General features: G+C 40.0%; 1 protein-coding gene across 1 annotated transcript in view; it reads left to right on the top strand.

The window, feature by feature from the left end:
- Rfwd3 (ring finger and WD repeat domain 3) overlaps positions 1-22112 on the top strand; it is a 40319-nt gene extending 18207 nt beyond the window's left edge. The window contains exons 5-13 of the mRNA XM_071604419.1: positions 956-1147; positions 1233-1324; positions 6230-6344; positions 7391-7619; positions 10291-10441; positions 11372-11548; positions 14054-14268; positions 16299-16510; positions 19399-22112. Coding sequence (XP_071460520.1) covers positions 956-1147; positions 1233-1324; positions 6230-6344; positions 7391-7619; positions 10291-10441; positions 11372-11548; positions 14054-14268; positions 16299-16510; positions 19399-19542 — 1527 coding nt within the window. The 3' untranslated portion in view covers positions 19543-22112. The remainder of the gene's footprint in view (positions 1-955; positions 1148-1232; positions 1325-6229; positions 6345-7390; positions 7620-10290; positions 10442-11371; positions 11549-14053; positions 14269-16298; positions 16511-19398) is intronic.
- Positions 22113-22943: the final 831 nt, after the last annotated feature.

Below are 22943 nucleotides of genomic sequence, written 5' to 3'. Positions count from 1 at the left end.
CCTTTATTTATTCATTTATATGCAATGCTGAGAATCTAACTCAGTGCCTCACACATGCTAGGCAAGTGTTCTACTGAGCCACATCAGCTCTAGTTGTTTTTCTTTTCTTTTTTGTTTTTGTTTTGTTTTTGTTACCAGGGTTAAGGACCGAACTCATGGCCTTGCACATGCTAGGCAAGTGCTCTGCCACTGAGCTAAACCCCAACCGCTGCTTTTCTTCAATGAAGGGAAAATCCAAGAATTTAATAAGATCAAAAGGTAGTATGGGCTTTTAATCCCAGTGGCTTGGGAGGCTGAGGCAGGAGGATCACACGTTTGATGCCAGCCTTAGCAGCTAGCAAGACCCTAAGCAATTCAACAAGACCCTGTGGCTGGGATTGTGGCTCAGAGGTAGACCATATGCGAGGCCCTGGGTTTCATCTTTAGCACCACATGAAAATAAATAAGTAAAGATATTGTGTCCAACTGCAACTAAAAAAATTTTAAATATTAAAAAAAAAAAAAAGACCTTGTGATGTGGCTCAGTGGTAAAGCACCCCCGATACAAAAAAAAATAGTAGTATGGAGCCAGGAGTGGTGGTATACACCCATAAGCCCAGTGATACAGGAGACAGACAGGAGGACTACAATACAAGTTCAAAGGCATCGTTGTCAATTTAGCGAGATGTGTTTCAAAAAGACTGGGAGTTAGAATATATGTATAGTATGCATGAACCCCTGGGTTCAATCCCCAGCACCACAAAAAGTAACAGTATTTTCATGATTTATATTTTGCCAGATTGCATTCTAGAAAAAAATAAAAAGTAATTTATAGGTATTGCAGTTTTTCTGCATCCATTTCAGCGAGGTTTGTGTCATTTTTGTGTACTTTTGTTAATTGGATAGAGTTGTTTACCCTTTTCGAGCCTGATTTTGCATTTTCTCATTTGAGTGTATCCCAATTTCCATCCAGCAGTCTCCCCAGAAATCCAATCCTACTCTACCTTCTGCTTCTACGGATGAAGAAGAAGGGGATACTTGCACAATATGTTTGGAACAGTGGACCAATGCTGGCGACCACCGGCTCTCAGCATTACGCTGTGGGCACCTCTTTGGGTATAGATGCATTTCTAAGTGGCTTAAAGGACAAGCACGAAAATGTCCCCAGGTAAGGACCATAATTAAGTAAGGACCTAATATGTTAAGTCAGAATTCCTAGAACCACACTAATTGTTTTCCGTTGGACTCTTTAGTGCAACAAGAAAGCCAAGCACAATGACATCATTGTCCTTTATGCCCGAACCCTCAGAGCTTTGGACACCAGTGAACAAGAGCGGGTGAAAAGGTAAGTGGTGAGAGTGTGCCTACCTGGACTATTCCCTTTGTGTTCTCGTAGGCACATCTTTAAAAGGGAGTATGAAACCACTTTTAGTGTGGTTCTGAGACTTTCTGATTTGGGAATTTCTGGAGAGATTTCAGTCTGTCCTACATTATTATTTAAAATGCACACCTGATGATCTTCTGAAGGGAATCTGCACTGTTTGCTCTCTATACAGCATTAAAAATGAACATCTGAAGCTGGGTGCTGTGTTGCACTCTAGTCCCAGAAACCTAGGAGATTGAGGCAGGATGATTGAGCCCATAAGTTTGGGGCCAGCCTGGGCAACATATCAAGACCCTGTCACAAAGAGCAGGGGCAGCAGTCTAGCACATTACTTAACTGATGCCATTTTTGCTTTTCATGTTCCTAAGGCCCTGTACAACAGCTCTCCTAATAGAAAGCTCATAAAAAATTTGCACGTGCAATGCAAAAAACTACCAACATTTTGTAAGCCTTAAACAGTTGCTTAAAGTACTACTTAAAGCTGGGTATGGTGGGGTATACCTGTAATCGCAGTGACTTGGGAGTCTGAAGCAGGGAGATCCCAGGTTCAAGGCCAGCCTGGGCAACTTAGAAAGACCCTGTCTCAAAAGGGTTGGGAGACTGGGGTTGTGGCTTAGTACAAGAGCACTTGCCTAGCATGTGTCAGGCACTAGGTTCGATTCTCAGCACCACATATAAATAAATAAAATAAAGGTTCGTCGTCAACTAAATATTTAAAGGGAGGGGGTTGGGATGTAACTTAGTGGTAATGCACCGCTGAATTCAATCCACAGTACCAAACAAAGGCTACTATGTAAAATATGCTTTAAGAATATTAAAGAGGGGGCTGGGGTTGTGGGTTAGAGGTAGAGCACTCACCTAGCATGGGTGAGGCCCTGGGTTCAATCCTCAGCATCACATAAAAATAAATAAAGATATTGTATCCAACTACAACTAAAAAGAAGAACATTAAAGAGCCTGGCACGGTGGCACACAACTGTCATCCCAGTGGTTGAGGTGTCTGAAGTAGGAGGATTGCAACTTTAAAACCGGCCTCAGCAATTTAGCCTGTCACTGTCTAAATATTAAAATACCAAAAAAGGGCTGGGGATGTGACTGAGTGGTTAAGTGCACCTGGGTTCAATTCCTGATACAGAAAATGTTAAAAAGAACCTTAAACAGGCCACCTCAGCTATTTAGCAAGGTCCTAAGCAATTTAGTAAGACACTGTCTCAAAATTTAAAATAAAAAGGGGCTTAGGATATGGCTCAGTGGTAAAGTACCCCTGGGTTAAATTCCCAGTACCAAAGGTGGGGAATAAAGCACATAAAAAAAGGCATAGAATGTAGCTCAGTTTAGAGTGCTTGCCTTGTATGTATGAGGACTCAGGTTCCATCCCCAATGCTATTAAAATAAATAAAAAGGCAAAATCTATAGGTTTGGCTAAAGGAATAAATCCTAGCCGAGTGTGGTAGCATATCTATAGTCCTAACTATTGGGGAGACTGAGATGAGAGGATCACTTGAGCCCATATGTTAGAGATCAGTCTGGGCATTTAAAAAATGAGAGGGAGGAAAAGAGAAACACTTTTTTTTTTGGTACCAGGGATTGAATCAGATACACTCAACCACTGAGCCATATCCCCAGCCCTATTTTGAATTTTATTTAGAGACAGATTCTTGCTAAGTTGCTTAGCACCTTGCTTTTGCTGAGGCTGGCTTTGAACTCATGATCCTCCTGTCTTAGCCTCCCGAGCTGCTGGGATTATAGGTGTGCGCCACAGTGCCCAGCAGAGATAAAACCACTTTTATAAATTGTTTATCATTCCCAAGAATGATTAAATATTGTGTGGCTTAGAAAGTTTTTATACTTTGTGTAAACATTATATTGTTACAATTTAAGACATTGAGCCTTAGGCTGACCTCGAACTTTTCATCCTCCTGCTGCAGATACCTGAGCAGCTGGGATTACATGCTTGGGCCATCATACCAGCTAAAATCAATTTTTAAGTTCCATATAAAACTGAGTGGCACACACATGTGAACTCAAGTGGGATATTGAGGTGAGAGGGAGATTTGAGGCGAGAGGATCACAAGTTGGAGGGCAGCCTAGGCAATTTAGTGAGACCCTGTATCAAAATAAAGGGGTCAAAGCCAGACATGGTGGCACATACCTGTAATCGGGAGGCTGAGAGAGGAGGATTGAGAGTTCAAAGTCAGCCTCAGCAGCAACGAGGCACTAAGCAACTCAATGAGACCCTGTCTAAATAAAAGTACAAAATAGGGCTAGGGATGAGGCTCAGTGGTTGAGAGCCTCAGAGTTCAATCCATGTACAATCAATCAGTAATAAATAAATAAATAAAACAAAGGGCTTGGGATATGGCTCAATTGTTAAGTGCCCCTGCATTCAATCTCTGGTACCAAAGCGGGGCGGCTGGGATGTAGCTCAGTGTTAGAATATCCGGGGGGTTCAATTCCCAGTACCACAAAAATAAAAATAAGTAAATCCTTTGGGCTCTTGATTAAAATAGCATTAAATTTTTAGAGTTAACTTGAGGAGTTATAATCTTCATGATGTCTTTTCTAGCTATGAACATTGTATAATATCCTTCCTTTTTTTTTTTTTCTGGTTTTCTGTGTTTTGAATATACTTTGCTTCATAAAGATCTTCTGAATCCTTTAACTTTATTCCTAGATTGTCATTGTTAAAATTGTTGTTGGTAATGATTTTTTTTTTAATTCCCTTCACTAATCAGTTGTCTGGTAAGTAGGGAATCTTATTGATTTTTTTCTAACGAGTCTATCATTTTTTAAGAATTATTTTTAGTTGTAGATGGACATAATAGCTCTATTTTTATATATTTGGGTTTTTTTTATGTGGTACTGAGGATTGAACCCAGTGCCTCACACATGCTAGGCAAGTGCTCTGTCACTGAGCCCCAGGCCCAGTCCATTGATATCATTTAAAAAAAAAATTGTAGGTTGATAGCATACCTTTATTTTAATTGTTTATTTTTATGTGGTACTAAGGATCGAACCCAGTGCCTCACACATGCTAGGCAAGTGTTCTGCCACTGAACCACAACTCCAGTCCCGATTTTTTTGGTTTTGGTTTTTTATTGTTGTTGTTTTGGTTTATGGTTCTGGAGATTGAACACAGGGCCTTCACACATGCTAGGCAAGTGCTTTACCACTGAGCCCTTTCTAGGTTTTGTTTTGAGAAAGGTCTTTCTCTATAGAAGTGCCTACACTGACCTAGAACTTGATTTTGAGACAAGGTCTCACTAAGTTGCTGAGGCTGTCCTCAAACTTGTGATCCTCTTGCCTTAGCCTTCCTGATGTGCACCACTGCACTCAGCAGGTCTGCTTTTCTTGGTCTTAATTCAAGCAACCTCGATGAACCATAATAGTTTTGAGTTCACTAGAATTTTTCTTGAAAATAAATAAGTATAGGCAGCTTTATCTCTTCCCTTCCAATTTTCATCATTTTTTTCTTTTTGATTTTATTGGAATGTAATTCAGTCCTTGTTTTTGCATTTAATATTTTGAAACTTTTTAGGTATGTGCAAATTTAAGATTGTTACTTTTGGTGAATATGTATTATATATTGTTGTTTATATCTTCATGCTTTATTATGTATGTGTGTAGTACTGAGGATGTAACGGGTTCACTTGATGCTTTGACTGTATCTCTTGTGGCTTTGAAACTTACATGTTTTTTTCTTTTTCCCAATCTTTTCCCTAAACCTCTCACTTCTCCCTGATCTTCTTTTCCCTAAATCTTCTCTGAATTGCCTTGATAACCCACCCACCCCCCGTCCTGTTCTATCACAGCCTTTGGGACAGGAGTCCCCTCTGTTTCTCCTTTGGTAGCAAAGCAATAAACCTTTTTTCTTAAACTCCTTTCCTCGTTAATGGTTTGGCATTGGCAACAGTGATTGAAACTATATCCCTTGTGTCCTTTTAGGTGGACACAATACCTTTATTTATTTATTTTTATATGAAGCTGAGAATCAAATCCAGTGCCACACATGGGCTAGGCAAGCGCTCTACCTCTGAACTACAACCCCAACCCCCTTTTTATTTTAGAGTCATGGTGTAAGTTGCCCAGGCTGAACTCAAACTGGTGATCCTCCTGCCTCAGCATCACAAGTCACTGGGATGGATTACTGGCTATTGCCTGATCATGCTTTTTGCCTTAATTATGACTGATTTTTATTTTATTAGCATTTGCTAGGTATATACTTTTATCTCTTTAATTCAGCCCCTTTTTTGGTGATTTTATTTGAGTATTTCATTAACAACTAATAGCTTATTGTTTTAATTCAACACATTCTTTTAATCACATTTGCTCTAGCTGGAAGCAGAGAGTTGGCTTTGTTCTTTTTTCCCTCCTTTTGACATAAAACCTTTTTTAGTTCCCATTTCCCAGTAAGAGGCAAATTCCTGACATCATTGCTTGCCTTAAAAACAAAATCCAGCTGGACATGGTGGTGCACACCTGTAATCCCAGTGGCTTGAGGGGCTGAAGCAGATTGTAAGTTCAAAGCAACTGAGTGAGATCCTGTCTCTAAATAAAATATTTTAAAAACATGCTGGGGATGTGTCTGTACAAAAAAAAAAAAAAAGAAAGAAAGAAAATACAGTAGGCTCATGAGTTGGTTTTAAACCCTGCGTGCTATACTCTCTTGTAGTTCCTGTTTCTTGTAGTTCCTTGAATTGGAGAGGTTTTTCTCTTTTGTTTATGACTCAGTGTATATTATCCACTAGCCTGATAGATTTATAGCAAAGTATATGACAGTGTGAACATACTATGCCATCTTGATAAGACATCTTTCTGTACTGTAACCTTTCTGATCCACGTTTATTGCTGTCTTTCCATTTCTAGTGCTTTACTGAAGGAGCAAATGCTCAGAAAGCAGGCTGAGTTAGAGTCTGCACAGTGCCGACTTCAACTTCAAGTTCTCACTGATGAATGCACTAAACTTCACAGTCGCGTCCAGGTGAGTTTGCTCTTGTGACTTAAATTTTGAATTCAGAATTGAAGAACAGAGCTGTGTCTACAACTCAGTGGTAGTGTATATGCTTAGCATATACAAGGCCCAGGTTCAATCCTCCAAATAATAGGAATCTAAATATTTACTTAGGTTCATCACAAACATAAATAGGATTTATCAATTTGTTAAAGAAGGAAACATGACCAGTTCATTCTCTGTCTGATTAGGCTATTTGTCTGAAACACACTTCATGATGGATTCTGCTACAATCAGAACTTTAGAAAAATTGAACACCAACTGAGAATGCTCAGCTTACTAAAGTCATTTTTACCTCCCCAAATCTACCAATAAAATGAAGTTGTCCTTCTGTGCTCTCCCTATTTCATTGATTGTTAAAATACTCTAAAAACTCAGTTCTCTAGAATTCATGGTAATATTTAGTACAAGAACTCTTTCTTCCAAGTTTTTTTGGGAGTGGGGAGCTGGGTACTAGGGATTGAACTCAGGGGCATTTGACCCCTGAGCCATATCCCCAACCCTGTTTTGTGATTTATTTAGAGACAGGGTCTTTCACTGAGTTGCCTAGGGCCTAACTTTTGCTGAGGCTGGCTTTGAACTTGCGATCCTTCTATCTCAGCCTCCCTAGCCACTGGGATTACAGACATGTGCCACCTTGCCCAGCAGATCAAGGTGTTTTGTGTTTGTGGTTTTTTTGTTTGTTTGTTTTTGTTTTAATATATTTTAGTTGTAAATGAACATAATAATACCTTTATTTGTGTTTATGTTCTGAGGATCGAACCCAGTGCCTCACATGTGCAAAGCAAGCACTCTCGTTACTGAGCTACAATCATCCCAGCCCTTGTTTTTGAAGGCAAGGTTTCACTAAGCTGCTTAGGGCCTCAGTAAGTTGCTGAGCCTGGCCTCAGACTTGGGATCCTCAGCCTCCTGAGTCACTGGGCACTGGCATACATCATCTTCCCTGGCAAGAAATTGTTCTTGGAGGAAATGTCAAATAAAACAGCTTTGCGTTTACAAAACCTTTTTTATTTTAGGATTTGCAAAAACTTGTTATACAGCATCGAGATCAGATTGCACAGCAACCCGGGAGCTCCCAGGCAAGTTTCCTAAACTGCCTGCCCTCCAGCCAGGGCCAGCACAAGTACCACTTCCAAAAGACCTTCACAGTATCTCAGACAGGAAACTGCCGAATCATGGCATACTGTGATGCTATGAGCTGCCTGGTGATATCACAGCCTTCTCCTCAGGCTTCCTTCCTTCCAGGTAAACAATTCAGAACCACAGCTATCGTGTTTGTTATTCTACTCTGTTTATATCTTCTTCTCTCCTTTTTTGGAGAATTCAGGTTTCAATAGGAGGTACATAGAAGTGTGAGTCAGTGTTATAGTCTAAAGAGAACAAATCACTCCCCATATGTCCCATTCAGCTTAGTTTCATTTTAGACCTGAAATGTGTGACAAAAGTATTCTGAGGGCTAATTCAAGTTAAGACAAAATTTAATACTTATATTCAATAGTGTTCAAATTCCAAATAAAAGAACTTGGAGAATGCATTAATTATATAATACATGTGCTAATTATTTTCTTATTTTGTGCATGTAAAGTTTAATTTAGATTTTCTTACTATTGCAAACCAAATGTCCTCACATGCCCAATGAAATTGTTCGTAGATGTTACAGATGTTTCTTTCTTTTTTTTTTTGGATACAACACCCTTATTTTATTTATTTTTATGTGTTGCTGAGGATTGAATCCAAACCCAGTGCTAGGCAAGCACTCTACCACTGAGCCACACCCCAGCCCCCAGATGTTTCTTTCTACTGGCTTTATCATGTGATTTTTTTTTTTTTTTAACAAGTTCAAGGCCAGTCTCTGCAATGTAACAAGGCTCTAAGCAACTTAATGAGATTCTTTTTCAAAATAAAAAGTATTCCAGGGCTGGGGTTGTGGCTCAGCAGTAGAGCGCCTAACACATGCTAGGCTATCATGAATTTCCAATTAGGCCCAGTGGTGTACTCCTGTAATCCTAGAGGCTCGGAGGTGGGAAGGTTAAAAATTCAAAGCCAGCTTTAGCAAATTTAGCAAGGCCTTAAGCAACTCAGAGATCCTGTCTCTAAATACAAAACAAAAAGGCCTGGGGATGTGGCTCAATGGTTAAGTGTCCCTGAGTTCAATCCCCAGTACAAAAAAAAAAAAAAAATTTCCACTTAAGCATAAAGTAAAAGGATTTTTTATAATATTCTTAGATCCCATCTAAGATTTAAATTTTTTTTTTTTTAGTACTAGGGATTAAACCCACCATCTCACACATGCTAGGCAAGTGCTCTGCCACTGAGCTACATCCTTTACCTTATATTTGTGGGGCGGTGCCAGGGATTGACATAGGGGCGCTTAACCACTGATTCTCCTCCGTAGCCCCTTTTATTTTTTGAGACAGTCTTGCTAAGTTCCTGAGGCTGGCCTCCAACTTGGATTAGCCTCCTGAATCACTGAGATTACTGATATGGACCACCATGCCTGGCCCTTTATTAATTTTGAGTCAGGATCTTGCTAAGTTGTCCAGGTTATCCTGAAACTTGGAATTCTCCTGTCTTGGCCTTCCTAGTAGCTGGGATTTACAGGTACGTGTCACTGTGCCTGACCCCATCCAATACATTAATAAAATGATTTATGATCAAATAAAACCTCTGGTTTTCCTCAAATTGGTTATTATTGTATCCCTTTTTGTTTTTTCACCCCCAGTACTAGGGATCAAACCTCTGGGTCTTTTATCACTGAACTACATCCCCAGTCCTTTATTTTATTATTATTATTAATATTTTTAGGACTGGGGCTGTGGCTCAGCTTCACACTTGCCTGGCACGTGTGAAGCACTGGGTTCAATTCTCGCACCACATATAAATAATAAAATAAAGATCTATCAACAATTTAAAAAAATAATAATATTTTTAGTTGAGGACACAATACCTTTATTTTATTTATTTTTATGCGGTGCTGAGGATCGAACACAGTGCCTCACATCTGCGAAGCAAGTACTCTGAACACGGAGTACAAGCACTGAGCAGACCCCTCCAGTTCTTTATTCTGAGACAGGATCTTGCTAAGTTGCAGAGGTTTTCTCAGTCGGGCCTCCAACTTGCAATATATCTGCCCTGGCCTCCAAAGTCTGGGATTATAGGTGTGCCTTACCACACCCAGCCTTATCTCCATTCTTTACTGTTGTGTGCTTTCTGCATTTTGAGTATCTGTGCTTCAGATGCAATACTCTGTCTCTCAACAGCTTCATTGATATAAACTAAACTGTATGTTTAAAGTATGTGATTTGATATGTGTACACCCCTGAAACCATCACTGCATCAAGATATAATGAACATATTTATCATGCCAAAAGTTTTCTTGTCACTTTTGTAATCCCTTCCACATGGTATTTCCTCTTCTCCCCATCTCCAAATAAATGCTTCTTTTTTTTTTTTGAGGTGTTAGGGATTTAACCCAGGGCCTTGGGCATGTGAGGCAAGCACTCTACCAACTGAGCTATATCCTCAGCCCTGACCTGCTTTTTATGTAGATTAGTTTGCATTTTCTAGAGTTTTATAGTGCATTGTTATTCTTTGTTTTGACTTTCAGCATATTTTTTAAAAAAGATTTGTCCATATTTTTGTGTAATTCAATAGTTCTTTTAATTGCTGGGTAATATTACATTGTCTGTATATATAATTGTTTATTCATTCATCTATTAATAGACATTAGGGATGTATTGTACATGCTTTAAGTAAATTATTGCACTGGGGAATTTTTGTTTTCTTTGTTTGACCTTCTGTTTCTGGAGGATTTATGTGCCAAGAAAGATAAACAAAGGAGCTACTTGAAAAGATAGTTTTCATTGGTCCTGAATTAACTTTAACTGAACTGTTTTTTTACTCTCTTCTTTGGTAGGCTTTGGTGTTAAGATGTTGAGTACTGCCAACATGAAAAGCAGTCAGTATATTCCAATGCATGGCAAACAGATCCGAGGACTGGCTTTTAGTAGTCGTTCCAAAGGCTTGCTGCTCTCTGCTTCTCTAGACAATACTATTAAACTGACTAGGTAAATAAGTCAGGGGTCTGGGTTGCATCAAATTAATATTGATGTTATGGTGCCCTTAACTCTCTTTTATTGGTCTAAAGCCTTATCTTTTGAGATCTACATAAAATTGATTCTGTTTAAAAGTGAACATACTAAACTGCAATATGCTGTTTCTTTAAAATTACATGTGTTACAAAATATATTTTAAACTGTGCAGATGAGAGTAATATTCTAGAGATGGTGAAATGGCGTATTGATTATGTGTGTAATGTAAGTAACAGGTGGTGAAGGTAATGAGAAGTGGGGAATGTACTGTTAATATATTCTTTTAATTTATTCTTTAACTCAAGAGGAAAGGCTATAGCCCCAAAGTTTTGAAATTTAAAGGGGTTATCTGTGTAATTCCTAAAGGAAATTGAGAATCCAGACAGTTTGGGTTTGTGTTCTCTAAAACCAAAATATAACTGAAATGGGAACAGACTTTGACGGATCAATGATGCTTTTATTAAGCAGCAAAGGAGCACATTTTTGGGGTAGAAAACAAGGGTCTGAGTGTTATAAGGTTCAGCTGAGCGAGGTTATAGGATGTTTGGTTTGGTGGGTTTATTTAGGGGTGGGACAGGAGCCTAGGGAAGTTGTTGGGGCCTGTTGTACTGGGGTGGTCAGCTAATTGAGTCAAGAACGGGTCAGGTGCCAGTCAGTCTGAGTTCCTTTTGTGTCCTCCCTGTTTCCCTTTCTGCCTTCCCTCCGAGGCCTGAGCTTCTAAATGACAGAAGCTCTAATTTACTACAGACAATATGGGTGGGGGAACAACTGCAAATAAGGGAAATGCCCTGGGGCCTATTCTCCACCCCTTCATCCTCAGTAGAGATTATCATCATTTGATAATTTTTGCCTCTTCATCATGTATTTGATTTAGTAGTAAAAAAAAAATCTCTCATAACTCCATAGCCTGGAGACCAATACTGTTGTCCAGACTTACAATACCGGACGTCCTGTCTGGAGCTGTTGCTGGTGCCATGATGAAAACAATTACATCTATGCCGGACTAGCCAATGGTTCGATTCTAGTCTATGACCTGAGAAACACAAGTTGTCATATGCAGGAGTTAGTACCTCAGAAGGCCAGGTAAGAAACCACTCACTTTTTTTCTATAGATAGTAGCTTGCTTTTAGATTGTAAGTGTATTCGCCCTCTCTTCAGAGGGTATTCCACAGTTGATCAACAGTCTCTATTTCAGAATTATTAAGGTCCTTAAAATTTGTGTCCTTGATATTTCACATGGTAGAAAACTCTGGTTTCACGTATAACCAGGTTCATAAGAGTCAGTAATCATCCAGCATGGCAAAATATAATTCTATCTGTGTTTAGAACCAGGTCTACAACTTATAAATGTAACCTTGGTGGTGTTTCTTGGCCCATTAAATGTGATTAACATAGACTTGCTGAAACAACTACTTAATTGGCACTCAAAAGAGATTTTAAGGGCTGGGGATGTGGCTCAAGTGGTAGCGCGCTTGCCTGGCATGCGTTTGGCCCGGGTTCGATCCTCAGCACCACATATAAACAAAGATGTTGTGTCTGCTGAGAACTAAACAAAATAAATAAATATTAAAATTCTCTCTCTCTCTCTCTCTCTTTAAAAAAAAAAAGAGAGATTTTAAGGGCTGGGGATGTGGCTCAAGTGGTAACGCGCTCGCCTGGCACGCATGGGGCGCTGGGTTTGATCCTCAACACCACATTAAAAAAATAAAAATAAAGATATTGTGTCCACCTAAAATTAAAAAATAAAAGATTTTAAAAGAATAGCCTAATAGCCAGCCACAGTGGCACATGCTTTTGATCCCAGTGGCTTGGGACACTGAAGCAGGAGAATTGTGAGTTCAAAGCCAGCCTCAGCAAAAGCGAGGCACTAAGCAACTTAGTGAGACCCTGTCTCTGAATAAAATAGGGCTGAGGATGTGGCTCAGTGGTGGAGTGTCCCTGAGTTTAATCTCCAGTACCCCCCCAAAAAAAAAGCCTAATTATGGTTTAATCTGCTGGGCTTGGTGGTAGCAGTGATGGCCCATTCCCGGATCCCAGAAACTTTGGAGGCTATGAGAGGAGATTTGCATGTTCAAGGCCAGCCTCAGCAGCACAGCTAGATCAGATCTTAAAATTTTAAAAGGCTAGGAGTGGGAATATGGCAAGGTGGGTAAAGTGTCCTTGGGTTTTGTTAGCAAAAATAGTCAAAATGGTTTCAGCACCATAATGAAAGTACAAATAACCAGATGAGAGCAGACTTCATGGGTCAGCACTGTCTTTTATTTAGCAGTGGAGTCAGGCATCGGTTGTGTTCACTTTCTGGGTAGAAAACGGCCCCCGGTTACAGAGGGAGCTTGGGGTTTTATAGGTTACACACTGAGAGGTTGCTTATCAGTTTGGGCATTCAGGAAAGAGATTGTGAAAATGTGAGACTTGTTTTTACTAGGCAGTGTTTTTGCAGGGCAAGGATGGAGGGTTCAGAGCTTAGAGCTTATCTTGTCCTCCAGAGGACAGCATATTGTCACAGGGACAGGTTTAATGTGTAGTTTCACTGTCATTGGGTGAGAATTTACTTGGGAAAGGATCAATACTTGTCCTCTTCCCAGTGACTGCCATTTTAGGATTTATGTGTGTCTCCTTCCCAGGGATTGTTTTGTCACTGGGGAAGGATTAGTGTTTTGGCTTCTCCCTCTCTCTCTCCTCCTGGGTTACACACTATCTTGGGGGGTGTCATTTTAGGCTGTCATTTCCATATCCTTCAGGTTCAACCCCCTCCCCCGCCAAAAAAAAAAAAAGTGCAGGTTGGCCTAAGGATGCCATATTGCTGTATCATTTTTAATCTAGTTCTGGGATTTAAAGGTTTATAAAAAAAAATCTGCCCATATTCTGGTATTGGTTGGCCATTTGCACCACCGTGGCTTCTCAGAATGTGTAGAACACCATGTGAACTGTCTTGGAGGTATAAAAAGTTCTCAGAAGGTGAGTAGATTCTGTGGCCTGGCCAAAATAGAAAATATCTTAAATAAGATAGAAAGGAATCATGCTTCAGTGATGTGATCCATGGACATGAAAGTGATTGATGTGAACTCCAGGCAAATAGATAACTGCCATTAATGTATAATAATTTAAATTAAAAATAGCAAGGGGCCAGGTGTGGCATGTACCTACATTCCTGTCTACTTTTGAAGGGTGCTGAGGCTTCTCTCCCCCACCCACCCCCCCCACACAGAGGGTTTTTAGTTTGGGGTTCTTTTGGGTTTTGTTTGTTTGAACACATGGCCTTCAACATGCTAGGTATGCACTCCTCTACCACTGAGTTACATCCCCCCAGCCCTTGTTATTTTGAGACAGGGTCTTGCTGTTACCAACCCTGGTCTTGAACTTGCAGTGCTTCTGCCTCAGCCTGGAAACTGGGATTACAGACATTTGCCACAGATTCCAGCTCAAGTGTTGTTTTGTCAGATGTTAGGGGATATTGGCCCATGGGTCTGTTAACCTCTTCTGTAGACGTAGGGATATAATCCAGGATTCTACTGGTAGTGGGATCTGAAGCAGTCCAAGTATTGTATTTGGAATTTGATGCATGGTTTTTTTTTTCTTTTCCTTCAGATGCCCACTGGTATCTCTTTCATATATACCGAGAGCTGCCTCCGCTGTATTTCCATATGGTGGGGTGCTAGCTGGAACATTGGAGAATGCTTCCTTCTGGGAGCTAAAAGTGGGCTTCTCTCATTGGCCTCATGTGCTGCCCTTAGAGCCAGGGGGCTATGTAGACTTTCAGACGGAGAGCCGCACCCGACACTGTCTTGTGACCTACAGGCCTGGTGAGTGTTGGAGTCCTTTAAGGCCTCCTCTGGTTTTATTTGGGAGCCACTGGGTAGTAGGAGAGGGAAGAAGAGTTAGGCTCTCCTTTGGGTGGCTACAGTAAGCTCCTCACAGGTTAACGGGTTGGGTTATAGCTCTTGCTACTACAGTAAAGCTGATGGCTCTCAGTTCCTCCAATAGTGCCTGCCTTCCTGCTCTTTATTTCTGAGAACTAGAACAAATTCTGCCTGGTACTTCTGGAAGTCAATTAACCACTATTTCTTAAAGCAGTAATGGAATGAGGAAGCCTACTCTTGAGGGCATTGAGCCACCTTCAGATCAGCTTCATATCTTCTGCCTGACCCTCACTTCACCTAAAAGAGGTAGAGGCGGCAGGGCATGGTGACTTCCATATGCAATCTAAGCAACTTAGTGAGACCCTATCTCAAAATAAAAAATAAAATTGAGTTCAATCCCCAGTTTAAAAAAAAAAAAAGGTGCAAAGGAAGGCAGCCATGTATGGCCCAGACTAGGGTATTAACTGTTCTTATTTGAGGCAAACCAGGTAAATAAGAGAAGACTGTCAAATATGGGTATGTGCACCTAGCCAGCTAAACTACGCTGTCTCCAGAACCAGGGTTGAAAATCCTGATAGCTGACTGTTCTTAAAAGTCACAGGTTCTTAGAAAATTCTTGATGAACTATAATGGTCATTGTTGTAGGTTTTTTCCTAATTTGATCTTGAGGTCTCTCAGGAGAATCCCTGTAAACTCTAGCCGTACCCTAAGAGGGCTTTGGGGATTTACTTGTGTTTCTTTACAGTGTGCCTTTCATAGGATACTTGTTTATCCTGGCAAATAGCCTAATGCCTAAGTGCCTGAGACTTGTCACCAAGTATTCCTTTGGTCATACTGGCAGACACCTTGGGGGGGGGGGGGCTCTTAGCTGGCTGAGACCATTTTATTCCTGTTAAGATAGCCACTCTTTAAGATAATCTCAAACCTAAAGTTAGATTTAAGTATGTCAATCAGATGAAACGGGGCGCAGCACAGGAGTTTATTATTTACATTTTCCAGAGAAAAGGCATTGTGCCTTGCAGAGCCAGTGGGAATAAGGAGAAGCTTTCTGGGACACACATGCCCAACCAGCAGCTAAAGAGCAAGAGAAAAAAAAACACACATGAAAAGAAGATTTATTTACATGACTGTTGACCATTAGATTTTATTGTGGTCAACAGTTTTGGGGTATACTAAATTTTTGATCAGTTGGATAAGGAACAAATGGGCTATATTGCAAACAACCATGCAGGGGGAGGGGAAGTTTTAACTAGGCGAAAAGTATTGAGATAGGTTTTCAAGCTTAGGTCAGGTCTAAAAATGGATGCCAAGGCAGCACTTGCATTAAACATGACAAGCAGATATATTTCTGACAATTTGGTCAGAGTTGATCATTAGAGTGCCCACACTTCAGCTACCTTTGAATGGATCTAATTATTGAAGTTGCATTTGAACTGGGAAAGTGTCTCTTTGACCTTTCTGGCCCTTTGGCTCTTAGTCATCCCATGAGTCCACTATATCCAAGGATAATTTGTTATGACTGTGTAGAAAGCTTGGGAGTCTCATTTTGTTCTCCAGCTTTTGTTTGCCTCTCTTGACTATGTTTCTTCTCTAATATCGTGCTTTTTACTTTATAAAATGTGCAGTTCCAGTGGGGTCCTCATTGGGGAAAGGAAAAAATGCTTTTAGTCAGCACTCTTGAGAGAAAAATTCCCCAGCAAAGGCCTGGCAGGATATAATGATTTTACTAAATGGATAATGCATTCTCAGAATTGTTTCTCTGAGGCAAAAATCTGTTGTAAACTTGTTTCATCCTAGCCTAGGGTTCTGAATTTCACTTGTGCTGTGTTACTGTGTTTGCTTTGTAGCTATTTTTGTGGTTTAATGTACTTATTACTTTTCCTACTCAACTATCTTAAGTGTCTTAGAGCTCAGGTGCTTTTTATTTCTTTGAACCATCCCCATGGGCCAGCACTGATTTCTGTGTCCCATAGATAAAAACCACAACACCCTACGAAGTGTGCTGCTGGAAATGTCCTACAAACTGGATGATGCTGGAGAACCAATTTGTTCCTGCCACCCTGTGCAAACATTCTTTGGGGGACCCACTTGCAAACTATTGACCAAGAGTGCCATTTTTCAAAGCCCAGAGAATGATGGTAGCATCCTGGTGTGTACTGGGGATGAAGCATCAAACTCTGCTCTGGTAAGCCTGTTCTATTTTATTTTGTATTTTTAAAAATTAGTTAATAGCCAGGCACAGTGGTGCACACCTATAATCCCAGTGGCTTGGTAGCCTGAGGAAGGAGGATCGTGAGTTCAAAGCCAGCCTCAGCAAGAGTGAGGCACTAAACAACTCATTGAGACCCTGTCTCTAAATAAAATACAAAATAGCACTGGGATTGTGGCTCAGTGGTTGAATGCCCCTGTTCAGTCCCTGGTACAAAAAAAAAAAAAATTAATAGAGCCCGAGTTGTAGTTCAGTGGTAGACAGCTTGTCTAGCATGTGCAAGGCTCTGGGTTCAATACTCGGCACATGCACAGAGTTATGCTTCATAATCCCGTGTATCTCTAGATGCAATGGTTGCTTGCTTTATTTTTTATACAATTCACACTTCACATACTGCATCATATTTTTCATTTTTTTACTTTTGTTTGTTTTCTTTTGTGGTATAGGGGATTGAACCCAGAGGCACATTACCATTGAACTGTGTATAGGCCCTTTTATTTTAAATTTTGAGACACTCTCGTGAAGTTGCCTAGGCTGTCCTCAAACTTGGAATTTCCCTTGCTCAGCCTCCCAAATAACTGGGATTATGGGCTTGCATCACTGAACTTGGCTTTTGTTTGGGGGGAGGTTTGTTTGTTTTCCTTTTACTTCCTAGTTTAGGTGTCTTTCCATTTCAATATCTAGATTCACTCATTCCTTTTTTTTTTTTTTTTAAATGAGCCGTAATGTTTCATACCACAAAACTTTTTTCCTTTTTTGTGGTATGGTGGATTGAAACCATGAGCAACTTAGCAAGACCCTATCTCAAAATTTAAAAAAACAAAACAGACTAGGGATGTGGCTCAGTGATTAAGTGCCCCTGGGTTCAATCTCTGGTATGAATGAATGAATGAATGAATGCTCTACTGAAACTATAAAGTAATTAATTCATGCATTAGTGTCATCAGCTCAGATGAAATCAACAAAAGATGTGAAATCTTAGAGTGGAGGGATCATCCTTTCACCACCTGAACATGTAGATCAATCTTGACATCACTATAAATGGGTTAGCCAGAAATAATACAGCTTTTTGATGTAAGGCAATATGAAGCACATGGTGCCTCCTATGAGATGTTCTTGAACCTGATTCTAAGCTATCTGAGAGGGGCTGTCGAGTACAGTCACACTAAGCACATAGGCACTTGAAATGTGGTTTGTGCAAATGAAGAATTTCATTTTTATTTAACTTAATTTTAATTTAATTAATTTAAAGATAAATTCTTATGGCTAGGGACCACTGTATTGGATAGTGCCACTCTAGAATCTAATGCTGACTTTATTAACTAGAATTGCAGAGAATAGAGGAACAAGTTAAATGATACACCAGAAAGCAAACAGACCAAGCCAGATTGTGAGTATTCTGTAGAATTACTGTAGAATTGCTTCCATAACAATTCAGTGGCAGAAGAAAAAAAAAAAAAAGTAACACTGGATCTACTGTAGATTCAAAGACTTATTGAGGCTGGGGTTGTAGCTCAGTGGCAGGGCACTTACCTTGCACAGATGAGGCACTGGGTTCAATCCTCAGCACCACTTAAAAATAAAATAAAGATATTGTGTCCATCTACAACTAAAAAAATAAAAGAGACTTATTAAAGATTCTATAATTGGGTCAGGTATGGTGGAACATGCTTGTAATCCCAGCAACTTCAGAGGCTGAGACAGGAGAATCACAAGTTTAAGACTAGCCTCAGCAACTTAGTGAGGTCCTATGTAATTTAGCAAGATTTTGTCTCAAAATAAAAATGATTTTTTTAAAGATGGGGGCAGTGGTTAAGCACTCCTAGATTGAATCCCCATTGCCAAAAAAAAAAAGTTTATTACTGGACAGGGCATAGTTCAGTAAATGCTTGCCTGGCATGCACAAAGCCTTATAGTTGATACCTAGCACCACACACACACAGTTTGTAACTACCAAATGTAATGTAGATCTTACTTGGAGCCTGATTCAAACACACCAGCTGTAGGGCTGAGAATGTAGTTTAGCAGTATAGCACTTGGCCTAGCATGTGCAAGGCCCTGGATTCAGTCCCTAGTACTGATGTGGAAAATTGTAAAATTTTGTTATGCACCAGATATATAATAATAATATGGAATTATCATTCATTTTGCTGGATATGACTGTAGTTATATAAGAAAATGTCTTTAATTTTAGAGATATAAACAGCATGAAGTCAGCAAGGAAAAACAGGATTAATAAAACATGTGGCCAGGTACAGTGGTGCATGCCTGTAATCCTAGCAGCTCAGGAGGCTAATACTAAGGCAGGATGATAGAGAGTTCAAAGCCAGCCTCAGCAGATTAGCAAGGTACTTAGCAACTCAGTGAGACCCTATCTTTAAATAAAATATAAAATAGGGCTGGGGGTGTGGCTTAATGGTTAAGCACCCCTGGGTTCAATCCTTGGTTTAAAAAAAAAATCAATAAAACAGATGTGGTAAAAGCTTAATAATTTTTTACTCTGGGTGATGCATGGCTTATGAGATTGACTTTGTTTTATTGACCCTTCTGTACCTAGAAGGGACAATACCTAGAAGACTGCCTGACACATAGATGGAAGTAATGAGTGCTGGGCTTTTCTCTTCAGGTTCATTCACAGGTAGAACTAATTGCTGGTTGCAGTAGGCAAGACCATACATGAACAGTGGAGTGATGTGTGTGTTGGCTTTGTGCACCCTTGTGAAGGTTAGGGAGGGTCTGTTTACTCCCAAGGGCAGCAGCTTCTCATCTTCCCCCATCCCCCCAGAATTATTTGATGACAAAGAAAGCAAGTCTTCAGCTGAACTGACTGACTGCTGACCTTTCTCTCTGCTTGTTTTCTTTAGCTGTGGGATGCTGGCAGTGGCTCATTGCTACAGGACCTGCAGACTGATCAGCCTGTTTTGGATATCTGCCCATTTGAGGTGAACCATAACAGCTACTTGGCTACCTTAACAGAGAAAACTGTCCACTTCTATAAGTGGGAGTGACCTTGGTCTTAAGACCCTTCAGACAGGCTGCTGGTTAACTTTAAATGTTGTTTGCTATTACCTAGCAGCCCTGAACAATATCCCTGCTTATTGTCTGCAAGCTAGAATTTGAGGATCATGGTTCATTTGGATTAGTATGATTCTAGAAATCCAGATCACCAAAACACTATGGATTGTGTATCTGCTATGTCCATCCAAGGAGTGACTGGTATTCCATCTATACTATCCATTTCTCAGGTTATAAGCTTTCATGAATCTTTCATAAATCTTTGCTTTAGAGAGTCCTCTTAGTAGTCATTTAGGACAGGAGGATGCACCAAACATTTTCTGGGGGATATGATGTCCACCTGAGTCATTTTGTCTATTGGGCTAATTGCCTTATTGTGTTGCATCCTAAGGGGCTAACCCGCTTCCTGCTTAGTGGATGCAAAAGTCTTTTTTCTGTTGAACATAAGAGGGCACTGTAGAACCTTGTGTAGAATTTGATTTATTTTAAGCTTATAGGCTCATTAACCTTTTATTAACTAGATGCTCTTGTCCCCAACAGAAGCGTGTGGTAGTACACATCTGGTATACTTTATTGTATCAGTAGTCATGTTCCAGGCACATAGTGCTAAGGCGTTCATTAAGTCGAACGATAGACATGGCTAATGAGGAGTATGGGGCCTTGGCTAATGCTGAATATATTAAGCTTATTGCATTGTTAGACTAAGGAAAGGGACCAATTGTTGGAGCATTCTTTTCCAGATAGATTAGGAACTCGGGATTGGTTATCTAAGCCAGTGTTTCAAGACTACTATTCTTCCCTTCTGCTAGAAAAGGATCAAGGCTTTTACTTGAATCTCCCCTAATATCAGATCAGGATCTAGGAACTAAAGAGAGCAAGAAAAGCTGTTCAGATTGTTGTGGAGAAAAGAAGGGCTTGTTTTTCTCCCATTTTCATAAGAGTTCCTATCTGAATAATGCCAATTCCTCAAAGTGAAGGGGTTTTTGAGCATGTTTATAATACCTAAGTAAAGGCTTCCCCACTTGAAACATGTTTCTGTTCAAGTTTCTCTGATTTGTCTCCCTAACCTTTTCTGTTCAAGTTTCTCTGATTTGTCTCCCTAACCTTAGTAAAATGATTACTCTCAGGAAGATAATTAGTGGTTGGAGACCTATGGGGATGACAGGGAAAGCACTCACCAACTCTCATTGCCCAACATTAGGATCCACTCTCAGGTTGTATTTGTCTGCTTTGCCTCAGGCTTTTCTGGGAAATCACTGTCCATAGCAGTACATTCCTGAAGGTATGGGCAGATCAATATTCTTGGGAGCACATGGCTAATAATGTGATTTTCTTAATTAAATAATTTGTAGAGGAGTTTTCTTCTTCTTTTTTTTTTAATAAAACAGTTCTTATCTGTCAATTCCTTAGTTGTTTCCAGGATTTTCTTACCATCAAGGGATTGATAGAGTAGATTTTCCCGGAAGTTCTAATGGTGTCTTTTAATGACAGCTTTCTGTTAGAGGGTATCTTTCAAAAACCCAATGTATACAGCCTAGGAAAAGCCCCTTTTTCTCAAGAGGAGAGACTCCTTTTGATATGTTGATGATTAAGAGAGCTACCCTGGGGCTGGGGATGTGGCTCAAGCCTGGGTTCGATCCTCAGCACCACATACAAACGAAGATATTGTGTCCGCCAAAAACTAAAAAATAAATAAATATTAAAAAATTCTCTCTCTCTCTTTAAAAAAAAAAAGAGAGAGAGCGAGCTACCCTGGCCTAGTGCCTCAGTGGCAGAATGGGATTTGAATTAAAAACTAGGAACACATGTAGCTTCAGCACATTACCACAGAAAGGATGTAGACATCAGGCAATGGCCACTTTTCTCTTGAGGCCAGGGCAGTGTTAGGATTTGACTTGCCTTGAAGTAACTGAACTAATGCTGATTGATTCTCCCAAGAATAGGAACCAGGGAATATATTACCAGGGAAGTTGCAAAAATATCAAATCATGGCAGTCTCTGCATTTCTATAGTAAATTCAAGTTTGGTGGGGTGGGTGAATGGGGGGGGCTCAAACCCAGCACTTCATAAATGCTAAGCATTCGCTTTACTACTTTGCTCTATCCTAAGCCTAAATTTTTATGTTTTAGAAGCAAAGTCACATGACTGACTGATTTTTCTAACAAGAAAACCTTACCCCACTTCCTATCCCCATCCCCACACACAGTTGTAGGAGATCTCATCTATAGACCCAGACTGTACTCTCCTAAGCACATCAGGGTGTTTGTTCTACCATGTTCCTTCTTCATCCCATATCTAAGGTTTTCCCATTTAAGGGTGTGGAGTTAAATTCAAAATGATCTTGTTTTTGTATATATCCTTACACCTACTTTGAAAATAGGGCAATGGGACTTCTGTTTGTTCAAATTCTGTATGTTTGTTTGTTTGTTTTTACACAAAAGGTGCACAACTTTTCATTTCTCTGGTTGTACATGATTTAGCGTCATACCATTCATGCAATCATACAAATTCTATATTTTTTATGTTTATGTTTTGTATTTTAATGTTAATATGAAAATAAAAGTTTGCCATGTGTAACAGAAGCTCCTGGTGTCTTTTGTCTGTCTCCTAGAGGCAGGAACATGTCTGTGTTTTGAAACGGGTAGATTTCTCCAAGGTAGCCTGGTGGATTTCTCTGTTTTTTCTAGTAGTGCCTCTGAGTTACACATAATAGTTCCTGGAGCCAGAGTAAACATTTTATTTAAATTGATGAGGTGGTTGGGACTTTGGCTGCCAATTCTATTTTACTATTACTAATGGGAAACTGTATTTGCTTCTTAAGAACCTCCACTAAACCAGGCATGATGGTGCACAACTGTAATCCTAGCTATTCAAAGGGATAAGATAGGAGGATCTTCAAGTTCAAGGCCACCCTGGGCAATTCAGCAAGACCCTCTCAAAAACAAAGGACTGGGGTGTTGCTCAGTGGTAGAATACTTGCCTAGCATGTATGAAGCCCCAGATTCAGTCCCCAGTACTGTCCCCTATACTATATTAATCATGGAAAGGAGAAAGAAGGAAATGACTTTCCTTTTATTTATTGGCAGTAGCAATGGGCAAGTGGGCTCCTACTTTTCTTCTCAGCAGAGTTCTGGCTACTTAACCTAGTTTTATTTTTCTTTTGGAGTCCAAAAATCCCTTGCCATAAAAATCATGATATCTTGTGAGTTCAAAGCCAACCTCAGCAACTTAAGAAGGCCCTGTCCCTAAATAAAATACAAAAAAAGGTTCAAAAGTGCCTCTGGGTTCTATCCCCAGTCCCCCACCCCCGCCGCAAAAAAAAAAAAAAATCATGGCATCTTGACTAAAGAATGACAGTGAGCCCACTGAATGAGTTCACCCAGTGATTTCACAG

Source organism: Marmota flaviventris, chromosome 18 (assembly GCF_047511675.1).
Source record: "Marmota flaviventris isolate mMarFla1 chromosome 18, mMarFla1.hap1, whole genome shotgun sequence".
In the NCBI taxonomy this organism is placed as follows: domain Eukaryota; kingdom Metazoa; phylum Chordata; class Mammalia; order Rodentia; family Sciuridae; genus Marmota; species Marmota flaviventris.
Note: the sequence above shows the minus strand (reverse complement) of the source record. Positions and strands in the feature narration are given on the sequence as shown.